Source organism: Frieseomelitta varia, unplaced genomic scaffold (assembly GCF_011392965.1).
Source record: "Frieseomelitta varia isolate USP_RPSP 00005682 unplaced genomic scaffold, Fvar_1.2 scaffold_163, whole genome shotgun sequence".
NCBI classification, from domain to species: Eukaryota; Metazoa; Arthropoda; class Insecta; order Hymenoptera; family Apidae; genus Frieseomelitta; species Frieseomelitta varia.
The window spans coordinates 926362-949819 of NW_025109339.1; the positions used below are offsets into that span (position 1 = coordinate 926362).

Here is a 23458-nt window from a genome sequence, read left to right on the forward strand (position 1 = left end):
CGGAATACGTTTACTGCGTTTGAAGAAGCGCCACTGTTAAAACAGGCTCAACACGTACTGCCTCCACCTTTTCGTCAGTTTCTTATATTACTTTCACTGGCAGAGTATCTCAGTTTATGTCGATTCGCGTATACGAGACTATCGACGTACAACAGCTGAGATGAAGAATCTGCTGGTATGTACATCAATCTCACCGCATTTAATGTAATCGTCACGTTATCAATATCAATGTCGTTGTTATAAATCGTGGATTTTTCTGCAAGTTCATATTTTCGTGAAGATAATTGAAAAGATAGAAGATTGATAAAAAAACTTGCTTCACCCACTGCTTCGAATATTTTATTGTATAACACGCATTCTGTGCAATTTTGTACTTTAAAATTCTCTACAAATGCGATAAAAATGTTACCTAATTTTATGCATTAATTTCCTTCGAAATATTCTGATTGTGAGCTATTTTGTTCCAGTTTACATCAATTAATTTCAATGTAAAATAATTTTTCACTCAGTTAAGCACAACTTTGTTAGGTGAAACTTGTAAAACACTAGAAAAGCGTGAAAACTATGAACATTACGTTTTTTGGGAGGAAGATGATTTCTTTTTCTTATTGACAGAGTTATTATTGCATGATGCGATCAGACGATTCCGTAATCGGTTTGGCATTTCACTTACGTACACGTATAGATCCGACACATGACGATTGTTAGTTAATTTCTCGTTCAATTGGACAGTTAAGCGATCAACGTAGCTAATTAGAATACTATACTTTCGAATCAGATCGCAATCGTTCTGATTAGCCCCTGCCTGGGGGACGTATCGCATCTTTTGTCAGAATATTCTACGACGACTACAACCACTCCACCGCCACCTCCTAGACCGTACAGATTTCAATATCAAGCAGGACGATATCCTGGAAACGTAGATCGTGTTCATCAAGAAATTGGAGATGGCAGTGGACGTGTCCAAGGTAATTATTTAATTATGAAATTCTTGTTAATCGTAATTGAATTCGTGACGAAATTTGCAGATGCAACAATGTACGTGACATTTGAAAATTTATAAAATATTCAAATACACTAAATGTACTTTTCATTTAAATTAATTTCGACATTTTTTAATTTTAATATTTAATTTTTTAAATCCATCTGACTATTTTATAATTTTCTAATATCTTCCAATTGTTGAGTTGCCACGTTAAAATAGTACAAGCTTGAATTTGAAATTCTGACCGATCCAACAAAATTTAATAATTTCGTGAAATTTATTATGTTAATTTGTCTTTTAGGTTCTTATTCCTTCGTGGATCCGAAGCACAAAGTACGAACAGTGCAATACGCAGCCGATGAAACTGGATTTCACGCATCATTAATAAATTACGAAGACACGATTGCTCAACCTATCGATTCTGAGGCTGTGAGACTCGCGAAGGAAAAACATTTCCGATTGTACCAGAAAATTGCCGAGGCAAATTCTCACGGCGTTCCGGTCAATTTACCACGGGTAACAAACATTTGATTATTACTTCTTTGGCAGGAATTAAATTGCAGATACAATTGGTTAATTATTGTTATGAATTTTGTTTCGCAAATAGAATCCATATTTTTATATTGAGTTAAAATTCTCTTAAAATTTTTACTGGTCTATTGTCAATCGTGTGAACAAACATGTATACTCGATCGGGACTCAGTTTCATCACTAGTGATGATTCGAAACGGTAGCTTTCACCTGACCATCGTGTATGTACAACATTTTACAGGATTCCGCGAGTGTGGGGAGAGCGAAGGACAAACATATTCAACTGTATCAGAAGATAGCCGAGGAACACGCAGCAATTGCTAATCAAAGAGAGGCAGAACGATTAGCTTACGAGGCTACTTCTGCAATAAACGATGTAAATCCTGACCACGTGTATTAAGTTTGTTATTGGACCGTCGATTCTTATACATTTATGTAAAAATGCATGAAATATATAAAACATATACGTGTATAGTAGATGAAACAAATTTCTATTCAAGTTCCATGCTACATACTAATAATGCAATATAATTCTGCGCTAAATAAATTAAAATATAAATTGCAACTGGAATAAATTGAAATTAAATAAAGTATAAACTAAAATTGTAAGGGATTATGATTGAATAAAAATAATGATAATATTCAATACTTAAAAAATAATTTCTCCAACGACACAAGTTATAACCGACAATTTTTTCATATTTATTGCAATTTATGTATCTTTTATAGGATACAAAAGTTATACTACTGTTGTATTAGTTTTTGACTTCGTTAACTGAACGCTATATTTTAATTAAAATAATTGTGTTGCATTGCTCGAATAAATAATTTTAAATGTGTTACTTACATCTATCTTCACAACAATAAATGAAACATTGCCAAGTGTGTAGCAAAGTTGAAATGATGTCGTTTACAAATCATGATTTTTCGAGATGATTTCAGCATTCAGTTTATAATCTGCAAAACGAAACCAGATATTCAATTTAGTTAATTTATAAAACTGAAACCAATAATATTAAAATCATGTTTTAAATAAGCTCAAAAGTTCATAGCATAAGCTAGTAATAGAAGCTCGACAAATTATTTAATATTGCTATGACAGTATTTAATAAACAACTAACTGAGAGCGTATTACTTAAACGAACCTAATGGTAATCCGTAAAAGATAACAAAATAATGAAAACACAACACAATAATAAAAATTACACATCAAACGAATCAATATCTTGACGCCATGCTTTCTGATGCGTGACTGAAGCTTGGTTCCCGCCAACGCAACGCTTCGTCCAGCTGCTCTCTCATTGGCTGGAGCGAAAGGCTCCTTTGTCAGTTAAAATGGCGCGGAAATTGAAATAATGTACGCGCGTTATTCAAAACGTGATTAACGATCTTAAACAATTTCGAACTGTAAAGAATATCTATCGATAAAAAGTAGATAGATTTTTGTACACAGATACATAGATAATTTTCTAACAGATATACTTTGCTCTTTTAACAATGACATTGGTGAAGAGAGTTGACAATCATTTTTTGCAGTAAAATTGCTTTAAATTACAGTATTTATTATTGTAATAAATTAATAGAGGTGTAAATTTACAATAATTATTAGATTTTCCTTGTAAATTTGTAGCTCCATTAATTTATTTCAATAATAAATACTGTAATTTATACATTTTTCGTAGATTAAACACAAATTTACACTTCTACTTTCTATTCCCACTACATTTTTATAACAATAAAATATTTTTTAAGAAAAACTTTTATATTACAATAATAATAATATATAATATATAAAATATTAAAGAAAAACTTTTATATTACAATAAACGAATACAAATTTTCGCGGGATTTTTCTTAATGATTTGAATGTATCTGCAAGTTTCACTTTAACGATACTTCTATGTATCGATGGATCCGCCATAGTTCGTAACATGTTCAGAGTGTTCAGTATCAGTATAGTTAGGTGCAATTGCGTTTTATATTTTAGGAAAAAATGCCGCGAAAACGAAAATTACCACATATAAAAGAAAGATGCCGTATTTGCCTAGTTGAACATGGATGTATGACTAATTTATTTGATGAAGTTCTACAATCAAAACTGCATGATCTGACTAAATGTACCTCTGTCAATGTATGTTTATACTATCTCTCTTTATTTTGGTAATTAATTCCACAATCTTTTTATTTGTTGTCTTATAATAGAGTATTTTTCCTTTTCAGATCAAAGAAGAACATGGCCTGCCTGATATTATATGTCACGTATGCCTTTACAAATTGGAAATGTGGAGTGAATTTAAAGAACAATTTATACGGTCAAATCAAATGTTGTTAAGCCAATTGGAACTTAGAGAAACTTCTGATAATGAGGTGAGATTGTTCAACACAAAGATAATTTTTTTTTAAAAGTAATTTCAGTTAATTTAATCTCAAAGCTTTGATTACGTATGTACTTGAGTTGATCTTAGAATTTAAAGCAGCAAGAATCAATGCTGTTATTTTACAATTTTAATAAAATAATTTCGCGTTAATTATTATATATGAAGATATTGATAAAATTTCTAAATTATAAAAACATTGTGGTAGGGAATAGATTCTATTGATATTAGAACATTGTTAGAATACTTAATTAGAATAATAGAAAATTCAACAATAAAGAATTATAGAAGAATATATTTTCATATGTAGAGAAATAATTTTTCTACATAAATTTTCTAATAATAGCTAATAGCTTTGTTGATAAGTTTTAGATATTCTTCCCATTCTTAAAAATTTCATCTAAATCAAACAAAATAATCAATGTTTCTGACATCATTATAATTTTGTTGTAATTTTGTAATCATAGGATCCAAAGGCCAAAAGATGCAATAACTTGCAACAGAGTGGAGAAGACAGTCTTTCTGATTCTTTTGATAAGGTAATTCCAATTACTTATTTCTCATACTTTTCACAGCATAGTTTCATAGGGGAATTTATTTCAGAAAAAAATAAAAACGGATGTACCACCACTAATACCTTTACAGGTCACAAATGCGAATAATATAACGGATCAAACGATACTTAAGGATATGTATATATCTGAAGATGATGTTACATCTTCGAAGGATTCCTCACAAAAACCTTATGATGCTTCCAATGACGATAAATGTAAAAACGATAAAGGGCAAGAGAATAAAGATAATATTCAATCAACGCCAACCTCAGTACCAATGAAGGTTAAACTATTAACTGGAAGACGTAATATAACTGAAAGAAGGAAGGCATCGACTAAAAGGTGGGTTGCAAGGAAAAAGGCTCTTCTTGCAGCGATTGGCGAAAGTGTTTCAGATACAGATTCTATGGCTTCGGACGATACGCAGCTATCGCCAGTGCAGAAAGCAAGAGCAAAAACAAATATGGATAAAGAGGTCGAAAAGCAAAGAAGATTAGCCAGAGAATTGAAGAATTTGGAAACCAATTTGACAGACAAATATAAACATGATTTTATGAGTATTGACAGCGATTCCGATGCGCATAGAACAAGATCTCTTAGAAACAAAAATTCTGATATTTCTTTAATCGAAGGAAAAAATATATCTGCGAAGAAAAGTATTGAACAAAATAAAGCTAAGAAAAATAAATTTCCCGAAGACAAAAAGGAAAAAGAAATTTCTCCCGATTCACTGCCAGAAAAAGTTGTTCAAGGAAAATCATCAAAAAAAGATGAAATAGAAATAACTGAAGATAAATTTTCACCGTGTTCAGTAAAATCAGAATTAGAAGTTGCAGGTGTTACGTACGTCGTTACTTCTACATTAACGCTCGCGGAATCTCATTATTTGAATAAGGAGAATTTAAATACATTATCGAAGGAATTCAAGAATGGTAATATTGAACAAAATTCTCAAGAAAAGAATACCGATATTATCGATGCTGTGCAGCTTCGTAGAATAAATCCAGTTCCGATCGACGCCAGTAGCAAAAAATGTGTCGAAAGATGTCTGAATATAGAAGTGGAGGGAACAGAAATAGAGGCACTAAAGCACGTACAAATTGAATTAGCTAGTTTCGTAGAGAAAGAAATAAAACAGAAATTATTCAGAACAAATAACGAGGATATAAAAAAAGATAAGATAGTACACGATTATAAAACTTCGTATCAAACCTTGGATCAACAATTAAAAATTATCGTAGAAAAGACCATAAAGAAAAATTTCGAATCGTCTTTGATGAGAAGTTGCGGCACTGATTTTAATTCATATTTTCAACCAGCTGGAAGAGTGTCGCCAGCGTTCGTAAAAGAGGCATTGAATTCCAAAAAGTATCAACCGAAAATTGTATTAAAGCGTTTGGACGTAGAGAAAGAAAGTAAAATTCGAAATATTAATAACATGCATGTTCTAATTAAACGTACAGTTAAGAATAAACTTGGCGGGCCATTTAGTATGGTTTCTCACAAAAGACAAAGTGTACCGCCAATAAGATATAATGACTACAATACTTCCGCTTTGGATTCTGATTCTTATTTATCGGAAGACACTTCCGAAGCATCTAGGACAGATAATAATACACCAAAATCACAAGATAATAAAGTTTTCAAACAGACAGAGGAATCGAAAATTGTGGATTCCAATGTTAAAAGCGAGCATAAACTAGAAGAGAATATTTTTAAAATCACCTCATCGCACAGTGAGAAATATATATGTGGTGTATGTGAACAGTCGTTTGTTAGTCGTAGTGATGCCGCGGCACATGTTCGTATGCATAAAACAGAGACTATGTCACGACACAATAAACATAAAATGATGCGATGTAAAAGATGTCACGAAATAGTAGAAGCCAGATTTGTAAAGGCTCACGTGTGTAAATCCACGAAGCAACAAACTCATAAATGTTACGTATGCAATTCAACATTTCGAACAGAGAAACTTTTGGTACATCATTTGGAAAGCCATGATCAGTCCGAATTTACAATAGAAAATATAACAAAGGGAGAATCTCAGAAGATAACGACTGCAAATACATCGCAGACTTCCAAAGACACAGTATATTTAAAGTCAGAAAAAGGTCAATCTTCGAAAGTAGATAATTATCTAGCTACAAAGACAGAGAATTCGGGGACAGGATTAAGCAATGAGAAAATCGGAACAAGCAAAGGAAAAGCAGATACTGGTTCTGGAGCAGAAAAACCAAAGGAAACATATAATTGTTTCGTATGTGATAAAATATTTACAGACGAGGAATTATTGAAGGATCATTTGCAAAAGCATTGTGACGATGTGAGCGAGGGTGACCAAAGCCCTGGCAAAGAACAGTATCAATGTGCAATTTGTGGTGATTCGTTAGAATCTGAAGATGCGTTGGAAGCACACGTAGAGAAACATTTATTCGATGAAGAGGATGATAATCCTAATTTAATTAGTATCGCTAATGAAAATGACAAATCGAAGGAGGAGGCTTATCAATGCTTGCAGTGTTCAGAAACATTTAATTCGGAAATGTTATTGGAAATGCACATGCAAGCTCACGAGGAGGAAGCTGCTATAGCAGAATGGGAGAAACAAGGAATAAAAGCTTACGAATTTCAGTGCATGATTTGCGATGAATTATTTGAAACAGAGGAGGATTTGTCTGAACATATAGATATACATAATGGAAATGCGCATGTTTGTCAATTATGTGATAAACCATTCTCAAGTCTTGAGGATTTACAGAAACATGTTGCTACTCATTAATATATAATAGCTTTTTTAAAGTTATTCATTTTAAAACGTATAGACTGAGAATTAAGTTATCACACGTATGTAACGATTCTCGAATCTATCATTTATGTGATCAACAAAATTTTTTCATTAATATAATATAAATATGTACAAATATATTAAAAATATTTTTTTAAGTACGCTGCTTCGTGTATACGTTGCTTCTCGATTTAAATATCTCTTGGATTATATTGTGCTTATATTATTTCTGAACGATGCTAATATTCCTAACATAAGATGCATCTATAATTTTAGAATCATTGATGGTGGTCATTATTTTTGTATACGATTATTCACAAATTAGAAACGATTCATCTATATGTACATATGCTATATAATAAGCTAATATTTCATATGTATATATGACTGTATCGAAATTACGTGTATTTATCGTATATAATTTTATTTTCAACATATGACAAAACTTGTAATATAAAAGTTCCGTAATATTTATTAGATTAGATTGGAATCAAAAGCGTCGTGTATAAATTTTAATCTGTTTTTTTTCAGTGATATTTAGTATGTATGAAATTTAATGAATATGCAAATATATGACTTTTCTACGGCAGCAAAAAAACTGTTTACAGTAATTTCTTTTCTTGAAACAATGATGTACGAGTTTTTTCATTTTTGTAGCCATGATACGAGTCTATTATACCACAATTGTTTGTAAACTTAACTGGCGTTTATGAAAATGTATCGACGCGTATTTATAAGTGAAAACAGTCGCTGTATCTGATGTATTATGTAATATTTCGTATATATGCTATTTATTAAGTTATACATAATAAATTTTATACACAAACTATAATCTATTTAACAATCATGGAATCGCGAACACTCTTTACAGAAAATAATTTGGAGGACTAATGATGTAAACAATTACAAAAATCAGTCGCTGGCTGAATTGTAAATGTTATTATACTCCTACTATATTTACATAAATACTGTGTATAGTGACACGTTATTTACTCGTGATGAATAACTAGCATTTATCACTATATACCATGAAAACTTGACTTGTAAGTTGATTCATCTGAGCGCGTTTGCAAAATTAAAGAGACCTTATTAAATAAGAAATGACTTCGTTAGTGCTAACTCTCGGATTTGTCTCGTCGAAAATTATAAATGCTTTCTTTCTCGAACTATTCGCATCTATAGTTCGTTCGGTTTTCTAATTACTCCGCAGTGTTGTTTCTGTTCTTAAAACAGCGTCTATATACTACAAATATTTCTTGAAAGCATGTATTCATGAAAGTACATCGATTAACTTAACAGTAAGTAATTTGTTGTAATACGAAAGAACGTATTTAATAATTAAAATTTAACAATTTTGCGCTTTCACTTCCAATTTTTCAATCATCTATACATCATCATGTTAGTTACATCTATTAGAAAATGAGTAATGATTATATGAAATATCTTCAGTATTATATATTTCATTTCATATAAAATTTTTCAATTAAAAAAGATATTACGACTGCAGTTTCTCATAAACGATCATTAAACATTGCTTCCATATAAGAAATTATGTACAAAAAGCACATTAACTAATGACGAAAACTTCTCATAACGCAAATATTCTCATAGTATCATAACTTTTTATTTCTTATAAATAATTTTCCAACTTTTTTTTCAACAATAAAAGATTGTAATTATTAAACAAAAAAAAGAAACAGAAAAAAGAAAAAATTGGGCAATTCTGGGTCCCAAATTTATTCGTTTGGTACATTTCATGTACTTACGACGCATTCTCCTTCGCATTTCTTGCTGATTCGAACATCATAAAATCTCAACTTCATTAAACAATTGCAACTTTACATATCATTACGTTCTTAAATCTATTATATACAACGATACCATTCGGAAAGAATAGGTTTTAATAGTATCATTTGAATAACAATAAATTAAATATACTTTTCGTCGCATTCGCCAAAATATTTCATAGCAACGATGCTAATAATGAGTTGAAACTTTTTTTTTTTTTTGAAATTGTACATTATCTCAAAAATCTAAACTTACAATATACTCATGGTGTATCTGTATGTATCCATCTTGTCGTTTAGCACTAATTTATAAAGATGGATATAAAGCTACGAAAATCAGCTACCCATCAGGGGCAAGAGTTTCGTTTTCTTTTCTTTCTTTTTAAGTTCTATCTTGTCGATTCTACATCGATCTGAGAAACAGAATGAAGTAGATGCACGCAATTTTTCTTTCTCACTGCTTATAACAGCTCTCTTCGAATTTCGATCATAACGTCGAATCGTAAGATTTTTCTTGTCTCTTCCCAACGCTTGTTATACATATATATCACACGAAATGAACGATCTTCCTAATATAGAGTCTTGTTCAACGACATTTATAAATTTTCTTCCTTCTTCTTTCTTTTTTTAACGAGCTTGCTATTTTTTGTATAGAAATAAACAACAAAATAAAAATTCGTTTTTTTTCCTTTTCTTTCGTACGCGTTGCGTGTTAAGTAACTAACAATGTTCATGTGATTTGGCGTTATGCGGTAGCTTTACGGAGACACAAGTTCTACGTAATTTGCAGGATAGAGACCTACTCTGCCGTCTTTTCGTCCTTTACACCATCCTTGCTCGTCCTCATCTTCTAACTTGTCGAATACATCGCCTGCGAAGTATTACAGGAAAAGTGATAAAACTGTATATCAAAAATGAAACTGAGACTATATATATATATTTTTTTGAATGTAATACCTTGCTTAAAGCTAAGTTCATCTGCCTCGGCACCTTCGTAATCATATAACGCGCGCACGAGGACACCTGGTTCTCCATTATCTACCAATGGTTCACCACTATCTTCGTCCCATTCTTCTTCCTCAAATGGATTTGATTCTTGCTTCGCATTCGTACCATTACTGCAAACAGAAGATTCAATGTTACTTATCATTTAAAAGGAAGAAATTTAAAAATTCAATGACCAAATCAGTATAGTTAAAATAAAATACAGTACGTCCCTACATATATTGAACAGTCCATTAGCGGAATAAAAATCTTCCAGTATTTAGTACTTTAATGAAATCTTTTTTAGTAGTGAAGTATACTTATTATTAAAGTATTCTTATTATTAAATTATTAAAGTATTCTTATTATTAAATTAAAAAGATTTTGAAGATTTTTTTAAGTTTAATTAATAAGAGTTTTAGTTTAATTAAGAAGTCTTTTAAATTTAAAGAGGCAGTAGAATGGATCATATCAATTCTTATCGTGAAGTTATATAGAATACTCACGTCATCGTGGAGGTCCTGTTCACTGCGTTACCATCGTGATTATTTTTCTCTGAAGAGTGTTTACTAGAATCCATCGTATCAGTTTTGCTATCCCCGTGACCACCGTCTGTTGATATCACCCGGGAACTGGGCTTCGATTTTGATTTATTATTAACTGGCGGATATTCCTACATTAATGAAAGATCATCGTATTATTAATTAAATCGATGTACACGTACTAATTAATTATATTTACAATTTCGTAATTTAAGTATTTATAATGTTATCTGAAATCATGCGTGCAACCAATTGTAATATATCTACTATTTAGTAGTTAATTATTTAATATCGAAAGCGTACAGAATTACTCGTGTATATAATTACTCGCAATATTATTATTAAGCTTAAGAATGTATTATAAGTTATAAGAATGTATTATGATAAAAATTTTATAACGGCCGGTGGCGTGATTGTTGTGTGATTTTAGCGATTTAGTGATACTGTACGGTCGTGTGATTTTTAGCAGTTAACAACTGGTAACGTGACGTGTTTTTTATTTTTAACGAAAATTTGCTATGAAATGTAGACGGTCGTTACAGCGTTGAAAAAGATGCGAAATGATTTAAAGATGAAACGAAAACGACTGTGATGAGAAAGAATGAAGATAATGGTGTCGCACAGGTGCTGATTACGATCATATTTTAAGAACTTTAAGAAGCTTCTTTTAACGAGCGAAGGTTGTTACCGTGTCATACATCATGCGATAACGAATGTGACGATATATTCGTTGTTACAACATTGAACGTAATTCACACTTACGAATGTGACAATTTTATCGCGTCGGATAATTTCTGGTTGCAAGCACGTTTGCTTTAACGCTTAATAATAAATAATTACGTTTCTATTACGTACGGGCAAATATAGAGAGAATTTACTGTTTTGTCATTCGTATGTGAATAGAGATACTATCCGATATAAATGAATTGTTAATTAAAATTAATTAGCAGAAATTACGTGAGATACGGGAGATCATTAAGCGGCTGTGTAATTTTGATACTGAATAGATGTTGAATTTTAAAAACATCTGATTTCAGCTCTTGAGGCTTTTAATTTCCCCTATTTCATATTCTTTTTTCTTAAGAAATTGTTGTATTTTATTTGTTCCAGATGTTCGTCGTAATTTGATTTTTAGAAATTCGACTGCAGATGTTTATGCACATGTATATTTTTATGAACAGAACTAAAGAATATTTAATAGTGAAACTTTCCTTTGACTGACATTTATATTTCTCCATTAATGATTCTTGCTTTAAAGATAATATAGAACTTAAAAGCATTTGGAAATCCTCGTGATCTAAATTACATTACGTGGATACAGTAAATAAAAATTCTACAAAATTTATTCTCGTGTGTGCATTTTTCTTAAATTTACGCTACTACTATTAAGTATATCTTTTAAACGCATTTAAACGTCTCACATTGCACACGCATTCGTAATAGTTGAAATTCTTTTGTATACTTTGGCGCCTATTTACTGGTCTTATTCATTTACGATCGTCCGCATAATGGATGCACGTTCGATTGGCGTCATCGGTATGAATTATAAATAGATAAAGACGTTTGAAATAGCCTTGCCGACGTTACACCGTTAGATCTTTACATCATTCTCAAAAAATGTCGTCACATTTTTAATAAAACTTTTACAGAGCAGACAAGAATAAAATAATATTTCTACAACTTCACAAACTACTAGAAGATTATTAAAATTCACTTTCAAATCTCCTGTTAATGCACAAAAATTTCCAGTCTAGTTGTAATTTAATAACAGACTACTAATCTAATTGACAAATTACAACAACTATATTACAGGCTTAAATTTGAACGCGGAGAAATATATAAAACATTTAAAAATACGTAGTAACTATAATATTCAACTAGAAGCTGTAACATTTGCTAACCAAAATATTTAGCAGCTCTAAAGAATATCAAGTATTTTATACATAAAGAAAATTATCATCTTCGAAAGTTACTGCTAATCCAAGCGAATTATATGTGCTTCTCAATGAACAGGTCAATTTCATTGGGAATTTCGCTCCAGAATCGAACAGTGGATACATGCTCGGCGTGTGTTCGCGATATAGATCAGCGATTACGTGCAAGAACAAGCGCATAGCGGGTTACGGTTAATTCAGTTAAGTTAGGCGAGCCAGAAGCTGAAAAAGGAAACCCATCCACGGTGACCTCGTGCTTGCCTGTTACCACATTATTTCGTGGTTTCTTGATCGGTTTCTTTTTTTCTTTTTTGTAAAACCTCGTTGTTTTTCCTTTTTTTTCTTTCTCTATGTACTTGTACGTACATGTAAGCACGTGCGCGTATTTTGCGTGTACGTATGAATTTCCACGTGTGCGAAACGATGAAGAGGCGAACGTAAAAGTGTAAAACGTAACGAAACTTTACATGCACATCCTCGCCGACCGGGCGTTGATTGATGAGCGTGATGGAGCCAGCAGGAAGAGCCTCCTTCGACTTTGAGCCCTTGGTGATGTCACGGAACTCCTCTGTGTAGTCCTGCGTAATAGCAACGCCCAAAAAAAAAAGACAATCACATGCATGCATTCCGGAAGATATTTCAATTCTCAGGGGATGTCTATCATATAAAGGAATAATTTTTTCCCTTTTTCTTTTGAGAGGAATCTCGCAAGAATAAAATTGGAGCAACTAGATGAAATTCTGACTTTAAAACAACGTATCTGTGAATCTCTTATTTTTATTCATTAGGTATGAAAAATACTTTTGGGTCACTCTGTTAATGACAGCGAATAAATCAGAGTGAAATCATTTCCAAAATACTATGGAATCTTGTTTCAAATATGTATCTGCTTTGTACAGATATATCAACGTTAAAAATAAGGAGAAAACTTAAAAAAAGAAAACAATGTATCATCTTGATCAATGACGTGTACAGTCAATGGAAATTTAGAGTATGAAGTCAGTTGTTGCACTTTAAATTTCCACGTAACGGCGACTTTATATAGCAAAATTATTTTCCAACGAAATATTGCAGAATATCCAGACATAGAGAAATATAACTAACAGACGATATTAATGCAGTTATAAAAAAGGGAAAGAACAAGAATGATATCCAGTACACTTCTACGTCTATATTTTCTAACATCAGATCTTCAACCATCAGCAAGAGGTTTAACATGCGATAAGGAAGAATTATTGCGATGCGTTATGTGTTCTTTATTTCGCCAACTTACCTCGAACTGCGGCCAATTCATTGCCATATTTACACCGTGATTGTTCGACCACCATTTCAAATCCTTTTCGTGATCCGCGTTGTTAATTGTATGGTAGAATTCTTCGTATATTTGTGGAAGACTGTAAACGATAAAAAGAGAGCTCGAAATTCATTTTAAGATTGGAGGTGATTCACTTTAATAAATTTCTGATGATTTCTAAATACTCTCTTTTAGTTTCGGAAATATTTTAAATTCTTCAAATGAAAATTATCAACGAGAATTAGTCTCATTCTTCTCGAGCAAAGTTTCTCGTCTTATAAATTTTAAAAAATTTAAGCTTACATTGGATCCTGAGATATATTCAGACATTTGTGAATGCCGAAGAGAACGTCCTTGAAGAACTGAAGCCGCTGCGCCTCCATTTCTTGACACTTTTCGAACACTTGCGTCATATCCTCCATATATTTCGGATTGTACTGATTAATTTCTTGCAACGCAGCCTCGTATTTCTCCTTCGCCTTTTGTACTTCTTCCTTCGTCTTCTGCACCCTGTCCTGCATCTTCTTCACCTGTTAATTACATAGAGAAACGTTTGATGAACAATTGTCCCACACATTTCGTTCTCTCATGGCCTACATTGAAGGTAAAGATCTTGGTACAAACCCAAACACATTGGTAAGCTAGAGAAGAGAACAACGAAAAGAAAGTATTTTTGACTCTGAATTAATTAATGTTTATATTATCGTTTATATAAATGTCGAAACGTGTTCTGAATAATATCAAGTGTCAATTGTGATAATTATTCCAATTCTTTACCCTCAAGCTTACCGAGCGTTACTATTGTGACGACAAAAGAATACCTTTGAAAAATTAAGCGTGAATCTCTATCGTAGATTTAAACATTTAATCAACAAATACTGGGTATCTACACGTGCAGTAAAATTGTAGCAAATTGAAGTTAGATGATATGTATCTCTTGTATCTTGTAAGGTTTGTGTAAAAATAGTAATGTGAGTAACAATGAATGAAACAATATATGATATTAGAATAATAAAATAATAATTTAAAATAATAATAAAAAAGAAGAAGAGCAAAAAAACTGCTAACAAGTAAATTCTCCAAGTTAAATTAATTTTATTCAGAGTGTTTTGAAATTGTTTAGGCAATTCAACTTGATGAAAGCTTATATGAATCAACGAAAAGGCTTTAAAATCAAAGAAAATCATTATGAATTATTCTAAAAATATAATACTTTACATAATCTGTTCGTATTTTAAAATAGTGCATTGCTGCATTAAAAATATAAATTTAATAAAAATCTAATCTCAATCTCTTCTCTGACTAATTAAATCAATTGACAAGAACCTGAGAGTTTTTATTATTTTAATTTCTACAAATTTTTCACCTTACAGTAGATGATCTGTGATAGAAAATTTCTTGTATAATTTTGTTCTTTGCTCTAACATTCCAGAAAAATATGGACGAAGACACGTGTGATGAAAGAACGTAAAATGAGAGTTGTACTGTAAAGAACTGTAACAGAATATTCATGAATTCTTTTTCTTCTTCCTAATAACGCAACTATTACGAAGCTTCAAAAACCTTACATTACATACTATTCGTCAAAATGCTATCTGGTCTCATGCACAATAATGACTAGCTGCACTATCGTTTATCTTACCTCGTGACAAACTCCTTGAAAATATTCTTTACAGTTCATTACAGTACGACAGGTGTAAGTATAATTTTTCGTCATGTTATATTCACGTGTGTAAGACGAAGAAGAAACAGAAATTTAAAAATGAACACATTTAATATACAAAATTCCACATTACGTGTGTATTGTGTATATGTGTAAGAAATATATTTAGAGATTTAAGAAACGAACATTTAACATATATAAAATTTCGTATGACACGTGTATAGAGTAAATAATTTGAATAATTTGATTTTTAAAGGAGGAAAATCTAGCAGATTGATAGGTAGTTTCTTGAAATTGCAAATCTACAGGTAAAGAGTGGCCAAGCAATTAGGGTTTACAAGAATTTAGAGAATTACGTACAGAAGGAGTAAAGAGAGCAAAATTCTACACTAAAATTATTATTAGGCCATTGTAATTTATTTTCGAGCAATCGCCGAGCAATTATCTATGCAAATTCTGGAATTATATTTATAGAGGACTTTCGCAATTTAGTTGCATAATATGTAATAAATTTATTTAATTAAATCAATTTGTTATAATCTGAAATGATCTTCAATTTACAAAATTTCCCCCAAAATTGACAAAGTTCAAATTTTCTTAGAAAATGTATTTAGATTTTTTAATTTGGATTATTGGAACAGTAGTTATATATTTGAAAAGATTTAGAATATTCTAAATGACAGAAAAGAGTTCTATTTCTATTTCGAAATATTTAAAACGAAATTTAAGACAAAAGTATTTTAAATATCGGTACGATAATCGTTTAAAAAGCTCGATGTCTGCCAGATAATTATTTAGAGGCTCGATGTTCGAAAGGAAGTTTGAAACAGAGAGTTTGCTTACCAGCAGAGCTTTCTGTAATGAGAAATGAGAGAACATGTTAATTCACATACATGCTACATGCATTATTATTATACATACAAGCTGAACGTCTCCTATCTTAGTTTTCCTAAAGGCTTTTCGTATTCTGTGGCCCCATGCATCACATCCACATACTGTCATCTAAAAACGTCGTTCTTTCAGAAGAATCGCCATTCGTTTGGCGATTTATCGAATTCAGAATTCTCGACAATCTTTTTTTTTTTGGGCTCCTTTGCTTTGTAATTTTTCATAAAATTTTATTTGACATTTCAAAACAGGTTTCGATATTCTGATTCAAGTTAAGAAGAAAATTATCTATCTCTGTGCATTGACAAAATGAGTGCAGAGGGAGTGCTATTATAATATTTATTACTTAATATCTAACATTTCAAAACTCTAATATTGGACGTATTGAAATTCCAAACTTAATTTAATATTTAAAGATCTTAATACTTGAGAATAAATATTTCGCGTTCTAAAACTAAATTTTGAATGCTCAACAATCAACGTTCAAATGTTCTAATGCTCGCTACTTAAAATTTCAATATTCTCAAACATTCCCTTTCGATTACTCAAACTTCGTAATTATCTAACGATGCAAGTGAAAACTCCAACGACTGAAGTGTGCAAGAAAAAAAAAAAGAAAAAAAAAAGAAAGGAACATTCACGAAAAAAATTTGGAAGCGAGGAGACAGAACGAGATATCGATTGATAGATGTCAGGGGAAAACAGAGGACAACACGGAGCATGCAGATTTTTCGATAAAGATTAAAACACGAGACGGATTTTTTTGTTTTTGTTTCACATACGTTTTCAGAGCCTCGGGCCATCTGAAAATAATACTTGCTAAAGAACAACAGTATCTACTTTTTATATTCAGCCGCGAATGCGTGATCGAGATGCATACTAAATGTTTAGTATTACACACATGTATATGTATGTATCATTATGTATATTGTGTGTGCGTTATGTTTCTTTTCTTTTTTTCTTTTTTTTTTTCTTTTTTGTCAAGAGTACTTTCGCTTCGAAAAGGAGACGAAAATTTTTTGGGAGATCCTCGAGAAAAAAATTTTTTTCGTTCACGAAACAGAATTTTTAATGAAAAATTTCTAATTTCTTTCTTTTGGGTAGTATAATGTCTGAAATGATTGGAGGGTCGTTCCTTTTTAAATGATTCGCTTTATGTACTTTTAATGTTAATTAAAAAAATCAATAGATACTCCAATTAATATTTTATTCATTTCGTTCAAACTTATTGTTTTTTAGTTTGAACGAAGAATTTTTACTTGAAATTAATTGAATTGTCGTGACTGTTTCTCATTGATTTGGGTGTTTTGTTAAATTCTTACAACATAATATAGTTCTGGCTATCAGAATTATTTGGTTTAAATACTGCGAAGAAATTTCCGTTAGTTCAACATCGATTTCATCTACAGCAGTTTGTTATTCAATATCTTCTCGAATATCTTTGTTATTCAGGAAGATGGAGCACAGCGTGAAAGAATTTTAATTAAGGAAACGTTTCCTTCTTTTAAAATGTGGATCGTAAATTTTAATTTCAATGAATGAAAGCTTTCTTTCATACTTAATTCCAAGACAATGTCTTAATTACGAGACAATGACGTAAATTTTTCAATAACTTATGTAATAAACTTTCTTCTGCAGATATTGCAAAAATTGGTTTGTATCAACAGTTGTTAAATTTCTATCGTTAACATATAACGATTCTCTACAATTTGTCCAACAATTCAGGAATTCTAAATAATTTTCAATTTTCCTATTCTTAACGTAAGTAAAGTCAATTTTATTATTTCCAAACTTCGATTCTATTTAAAATTTTTTCATTCCACAAGGTATACATAATTTCTCGAAATTCCCTGTGACCAAACAATCGACGATAAATAATCCTTTGGTAAAATTTTAATTCTCAGTCTCTGTTAACCGCAGTTAAACGACATTCTCAATAACGAACGATCCTCCGACCATTCTTAACTCTAATTGCATATTCTATCCTAACTGAAAGGCGTTCGAGGTGCTCTATTCTCTTCATCAATGAATTACTATTTCTCGACAATGTAAAAAAAAAAAAAAAAAAATACCTTTCGAAAGCGAGCACGATGACAATCGCTGCGATTCACAAGTGACACGTAACGTACATACTAAATTGCGCCAATCGTCTCGATATGAACGACAAATGACGTAATTCGTGTAATTCAGAGAACTGTAACCGTAATTGACGAAACGCAGAGCCGGGCGACTATTCGTTTTACCTGGTCAGGGGAAAGTGAACTGTCCGCCGATGCGTTCCTTTCCATGTTCGCCGCGGTTCGCTCGGTCTTGCAACTGTTGTGGTACTCGGACTTTGCTTTTTCAACCTTCTGCAGAAGCTTCGCCCATGGTTTCTGCGCCTTCTTGAACGCGTCCTCCATCTCCTTTCGTTCCTTCAGCGTCATCATCGACTGCAATGTATCGAAATCACGTACATGTTTCAAATAACAATAATAATATTCTAGCAATAATATAGTAGTAATATATAATAATAATAATAATAACAACAACAATATTTTAGCAATAATATATAATAATATTCAAGCAATAATATAGTAGTAATATATAATAATATATAATAATAATATTCGAGCAATAATATAGTTATATATATTATTGAATATAGTAGTAATATATATGAATACGTTATTGAATATATTACGGAATATATGAATATTTATATTCTTGCACACTAACGGGATTAAGCTAAAAAAAAAAAGAAACGTACCTTGTGATAGGTCTCCTTCTGCCACGTTTTCACCTGCTGAATGATATCGTTGCAAAGATTCTCTTTGACCCTGAGGTGAAGATCACACAGCCTCTCGGACTCGACAAGCACACCCTTCCACGCAGCCTCGGTGGTTCCGTACTCTGGTCCCTTCTCGATCTTGTCGTTCCAATTCTTCGACCAATTTTTCAACGCTTTCGCGTAACTCTTCTCGATCTCCGCCCTCTCTTGCACCAGTGCTATCAAACTGTCGCACAGTTTGTGCCCGTCCTCGATCCTCTTGGTCGTTCGTTTGTAGTTACCCGGCTCCCAGAAGGAGTCCGAGGTTGCTATCAGCATGTTGTCGTCGCTGTGATGTGACATCCTAGCCTAAGTCGAGAAATTCCTTTCACCTGCGAGCAGAAGAAACGACACGGTGGCGTTAGTTGGTGATAATTTGGACTAACTCTCACGGGGAAGTTATTTGTTTGTCAAACTTAGAGTAGACCATTGAACCCGTGGTAATTATTTCGTGTGTAATTTTTTATTATTTATTCGAAACATTCAAGAACTTATTTCTGTTTATTCCCTCACTGTTGTGTTTATTTTTTTAATTTAACCGAAAGAGAATTATCGATGTAAATTGAAATTAAAATCGAAGGGTTCAAATTATCACGATAAGAAATAATAACTAAAATAAATAAAATAACTAAATAAATGATAACTAAGATAAATAAAATAACTAATATATAAATGATAACTAAAATAAATAAATAATATAAAATGTAGAAAATATCCAAGAAAATAATTGAATCTTTATGACACCGCGTGTGTAACGTAAATGGCTGATACAAAATCGATTGCAAGCCTTTATCCGTGGATTACCAGCGTAAATAACACAGTACGCATAATTAAATTGTACATCGACCGTCCTGATTTGATATCCAATTACGAGTAATCGTTACAAATTTCTATATATATATATATTTTCTTTTTTTTTACTATACAGTGAAAATCGCACATATGTAAATGATTATCTGTTTCGAAATTCTCTTCTCTCTCGATCACGTTAGAGACATCGTTCGATTAACTTTCACGACACAATATGCCGTAATGCGACACGTCGTGTCGTAAATAATTGAGGATTGTCACATTGCAATATTCATTTTAATTTAGTTTGTTCATTTATGGAATGACGGAAGTTTGAAGATGCAAACATACATAGAATAAAGCAAAGAGATGCACGATTGTACCACGATTGCACAATACTTTACACTCGTCGTAACTTTAGCTTTAACTTAGTAATATAATAAACTTTATAAAAATAATACAATAAACTTAAAAAAAAAAAACTAGAATAAAACCTGTTGTAAATTTTGTTACGAGCTCTTCGATTACAATGAAAATCTTGCCTAGTTGATACACATATGCAGTCGGATTAGGTCAACAGTAGTGTAACAGTGACAATTAGTTGAAATAGCCTGTTGGACTCGTTGCATCTCCTAAATCTGGCACACATGCAAATTTCATTTCGCATCGTACACGATCGTAGTTGTACCGATAAAACTTTATGGCTTCTGTAATCGAACTATCATGTAGTACTGTTGTAAGTACTATGTTTTATTGCGGTCGTGCATTACTCCTTCAATTCATGGGAATCAGAGATCGATGAATTTACGTCGTTTCGTAGCTAAATTAATTTCTCATTATTTTATTTTTAACGAATAAATGCTCGTTTAAAAACAATCTATGGTATAATAATAATTTCAGTAAAATTCAATATTTCTCAAAATTTCAATATTTATGAATATTTCACAAGTTTTCAAACATATCTCGTGTAATTGGTCATTCCTGGTAAAGATGATCAAACATCGAACGATGTGACCATAGATTATCAGTTTCTAATCAATTTCAAGATAAATTAAAAAAAAAAAACAAAAAAAAACTGAAGTCCGAAAGAATTAATTTATATTTTTTTGTCTCTTTTCTAGAACCTGTGTCATTCCATTTGCTCTCCCTTTTGTCTCGCCTTTCAATTAGCATCTCTTACCGCAAATTGCTCAATGAGCAATCACCGCGGATACAACAAATTCCCCTCTCAACGACGAGTGAATTATCATCCGATTGGGATTGATGTTTCCCACGAGAGTCTCGAGTGTCAATTTCACAGGAATTATAAAATCGACTCGACACTTTTGGGGGAAAGTGGCAGCGCTCGGTGAACTGGCTGCCACGCAATCGAGATGCTTGGACTGCAAGCTCAGCAGCTTTCGTTGAAACAAAGCGTTTAACGGGGCCATGTTGCATCAATAACCACCAGCGTCGGCCGGGATTACGCGGGCAATTATACATGCATAAATCGCTATAAAAACGCATTCAGATCATTCTCTGCTTTTTCCATTCAACACACTCAGGTTGTTGCATCTCGCGATTAGATCACGATTCCAGACGCACGATCGTACAATGGGAATAACTTTATGCATCGATCAATTAACCTCTTGCACTGGAACAACGTGCCACGCACGTCAAGAACTTTTTGTTCCAAAATTGTCATATTTTCTCAGTTTTAAGTATATTCAAGTGATACAAAATAGGCGAAATAAATAATAAATTTATTGCTTCTCAATAATTTCTATCCATAGTCAGTGATATCATAACGACGAGTTCAAAGAGAAAGCGACGAATCATTGTATACGGTTTTGGTCACTCGTTATGGTCCGCAATCAGTTGCCAGCGCAAGTGGTTAAAGAGAGCCATTTCGTTTGGCTCTTTTCTTGCGGAAAATTGTTCGAATATTATTAATAAAATCGAACACAGTGGCACGTTCGAAAACGATCGTTTCGTTTTGTTTTGATTCTCGGGACAGATGCTGCGAGAATGACAAAGAAATTTTCTTCACTATTGCTATTCGATTCTGACGAGAGTGAAGATTGCAAATTTTCGTGAAATCAAATGATGCATCGTCAATCACAATTTCTATAATTGTTATCAAATTTATAACGAAAGAATTCGCAGCACATTTATAATAGAAGTTACGAACAGTTTTTGATATTTGAAATAAAGACAGGAATCACGTCGTCTGTTACATTTTCTATTTATAAATATTACGACGTTGCATAATCGCAGATTACATAACGAGAACCTTGAACGGTTCGCAAGAGCTGGAGTTGTCTGGAAAAGGAAAGAAAAAAAAAAAGAAAAAGAAAAGAGAATCGAAATCCAGATCCATATGTGATGCATGATTTTCAAGTTCATTGAAGCACTCATGATAATTCGTATATAATTTTGTAGCTGAAGGCCTGAAGTAAATAATATTAGAGGTGCCTTCCAAATGTCATTTTTTAATACTGTGCGATGTTTCATTTTATTTAAAAGCTAATACAGTTTTAATCTATAATATAATTTAACTCATCTAATTAGCCAATATCTATAATGTAATTTAATCTATCTAATTATCCCTATTTAACTTATCTATAATATTACTTAACGTATAATATAATTTAACAAGCAATATGTCAGCTAAATGTCAATATATTTAACTAGAACATAGTTATGTTATAATATTCAATATTAACAAGTCAAGTTATTGTCACTAGATGGCAATATTTATTAATTTTGAAGGAAATAAGATTACTTATGGATGTTATGGATTTAATATTATAACAAATTAATATTATAATATAAATTTAATATTATAACAAAAAGTAATCAGAAAGTATGTAAATCACTCGATTTTAGAACACATATTTTAGAATACAAAATTCTTCCCCTAATTCTTCGACCCTAATATATCATCATCCATACAAAAGTAAATGCACGTTAAGCTGCGCTTAACACGTCTCTAAATTATCATGGCAACTGGTTTCTCGTGAAATCTTCTGTTCGGTGGCTCGTAAATTCTCCACCTATCCTCGAACGACGACGACGACGACTAGAAAACAACGAGGACCGAGGCTCGACAACTTTCTTCCAACGCGGAAATCTCACGTTTCACCTTTCGTCGCCGGGCCTGCGCCTACCACGCAACTATGAAAAGAATTTTGCGGCAATGACGAATAACTCGTTCGGTGGCAATAACGCCGGGATCAACTAATCAACACGGGTTCGTGGCGCCTACGAGATCTCTGATACTACGCTCCGCTTATCGAGCTGGTAGAGCAACATTCCACGCTACGGAATGACCATGCTCGTTTTATCGCGCTCTCCTAGAGAAAGACGATTTTCCGTGGATCGTGCATAACAGGGATGGGATCGAGATCAAGCAACAAGATGAAGATTACTAGTCTATGATTTTTCCTTTTTTTTTGCATAGAAATTGAATGTGAATTTTTTGACGTCATTTCATTATAAATAAATTAATATTAGGTTTGTATATACGTACAATATTATACAATATAATATTGTG

The 23458-nt window shown here is 32.1% G+C and overlaps 3 protein-coding genes across 10 annotated transcripts in view; 2 read left to right on the top strand and 1 right to left on the bottom strand.

The window, feature by feature from the left end:
* Positions 1–32: 32 nt before the first annotated feature.
* LOC122537906 lies at positions 33–1993 on the top strand. Its single transcript, XM_043671566.1, has 4 exons — positions 33–175; positions 779–968; positions 1287–1501; positions 1758–1993. Exons 1-4 carry the CDS (start codon positions 161–163, stop codon positions 1914–1916), a joined length of 579 nt encoding a protein of 192 aa, XP_043527501.1. The 5' UTR covers positions 33–160; the 3' UTR covers positions 1917–1993.
* A 1423-nt stretch (positions 1994–3416) lies between these two features.
* On the top strand, positions 3417–9426 carry LOC122538235. 2 transcript variants are annotated; one of them, XM_043672142.1, is made up of 4 exons: positions 3417–3647; positions 3737–3883; positions 4359–4430; positions 4495–9426. In XM_043672142.1, exons 1-4 carry the CDS (start codon positions 3510–3512, stop codon positions 7225–7227), a joined length of 3090 nt encoding a protein of 1029 aa, XP_043528077.1. In that variant the 5' UTR covers positions 3417–3509; the 3' UTR covers positions 7228–9426. The 2 variants fall into 2 exon arrangements, with proteins under 2 accessions (XP_043528077.1, XP_043528084.1); XM_043672149.1 differs by having other exon boundaries at positions 4537–9426.
* LOC122538244 (protein kinase C and casein kinase substrate in neurons protein 2) overlaps positions 8008–23458 on the bottom strand; it is a 59967-nt gene continuing 44516 nt past the window's right edge. For 2 of the 7 annotated variants that reach the window (XM_043672171.1, XM_043672161.1), the window contains 10 exons: positions 19075–19466; positions 18569–18757; positions 17108–17128; positions 16359–16439; positions 14078–14304; positions 13754–13874; positions 12948–13058; positions 10511–10677; positions 9978–10138; positions 8008–9891 (listed from right to left, as the gene is read on the bottom strand). In XM_043672171.1, the coding sequence (XP_043528106.1) occupies positions 9779–9891; positions 9978–10138; positions 10511–10677; positions 12948–13058; positions 13754–13874; positions 14078–14304; positions 16359–16439; positions 17108–17128; positions 18569–18757; positions 19075–19437 (1554 nt within the window). In that variant the 5' untranslated portion in view covers positions 19438–19466 and the 3' untranslated portion in view covers positions 8008–9778. Of the gene's footprint in view, positions 9892–9977; positions 10139–10510; positions 10678–12947; positions 13059–13753; positions 13875–14077; positions 14305–16280; positions 16293–16358; positions 16440–17107; positions 17129–18568; positions 18758–19074; positions 19467–23458 lie in introns of all 7 variants that reach the window. The other 5 variants (XM_043672211.1, XM_043672180.1, XM_043672188.1 and 2 more) reach the window with 5 other exon arrangements.

Bases quoted from the DNA above. Each gene is read 5' to 3' on its own strand.
- LOC122538235 (XM_043672142.1), top strand. From the start codon at position 3,510: ATGCCGCGAAAACGAAAATTACCACATATAAAAGAAAGATGCCGTATT. The intron at 3,648-3,736 runs GTATGTTTATAC...TTTCCTTTTCAG, and splicing joins CTAAATGTACCTCTGTCAAT to ATCAAAGAAGAACATGGCCT. The intron at 3,884-4,358 runs GTGAGATTGTTC...TTGTAATCATAG, and splicing joins GAGAAACTTCTGATAATGAG to GATCCAAAGGCCAAAAGATG.
- LOC122537906 (XM_043671566.1), top strand. The intron at 969-1,286 runs GTAATTATTTAA...TTTGTCTTTTAG, and splicing joins TGGCAGTGGACGTGTCCAAG to GTTCTTATTCCTTCGTGGAT. The intron at 1,502-1,757 runs GTAACAAACATT...AACATTTTACAG, and splicing joins TTCCGGTCAATTTACCACGG to GATTCCGCGAGTGTGGGGAG.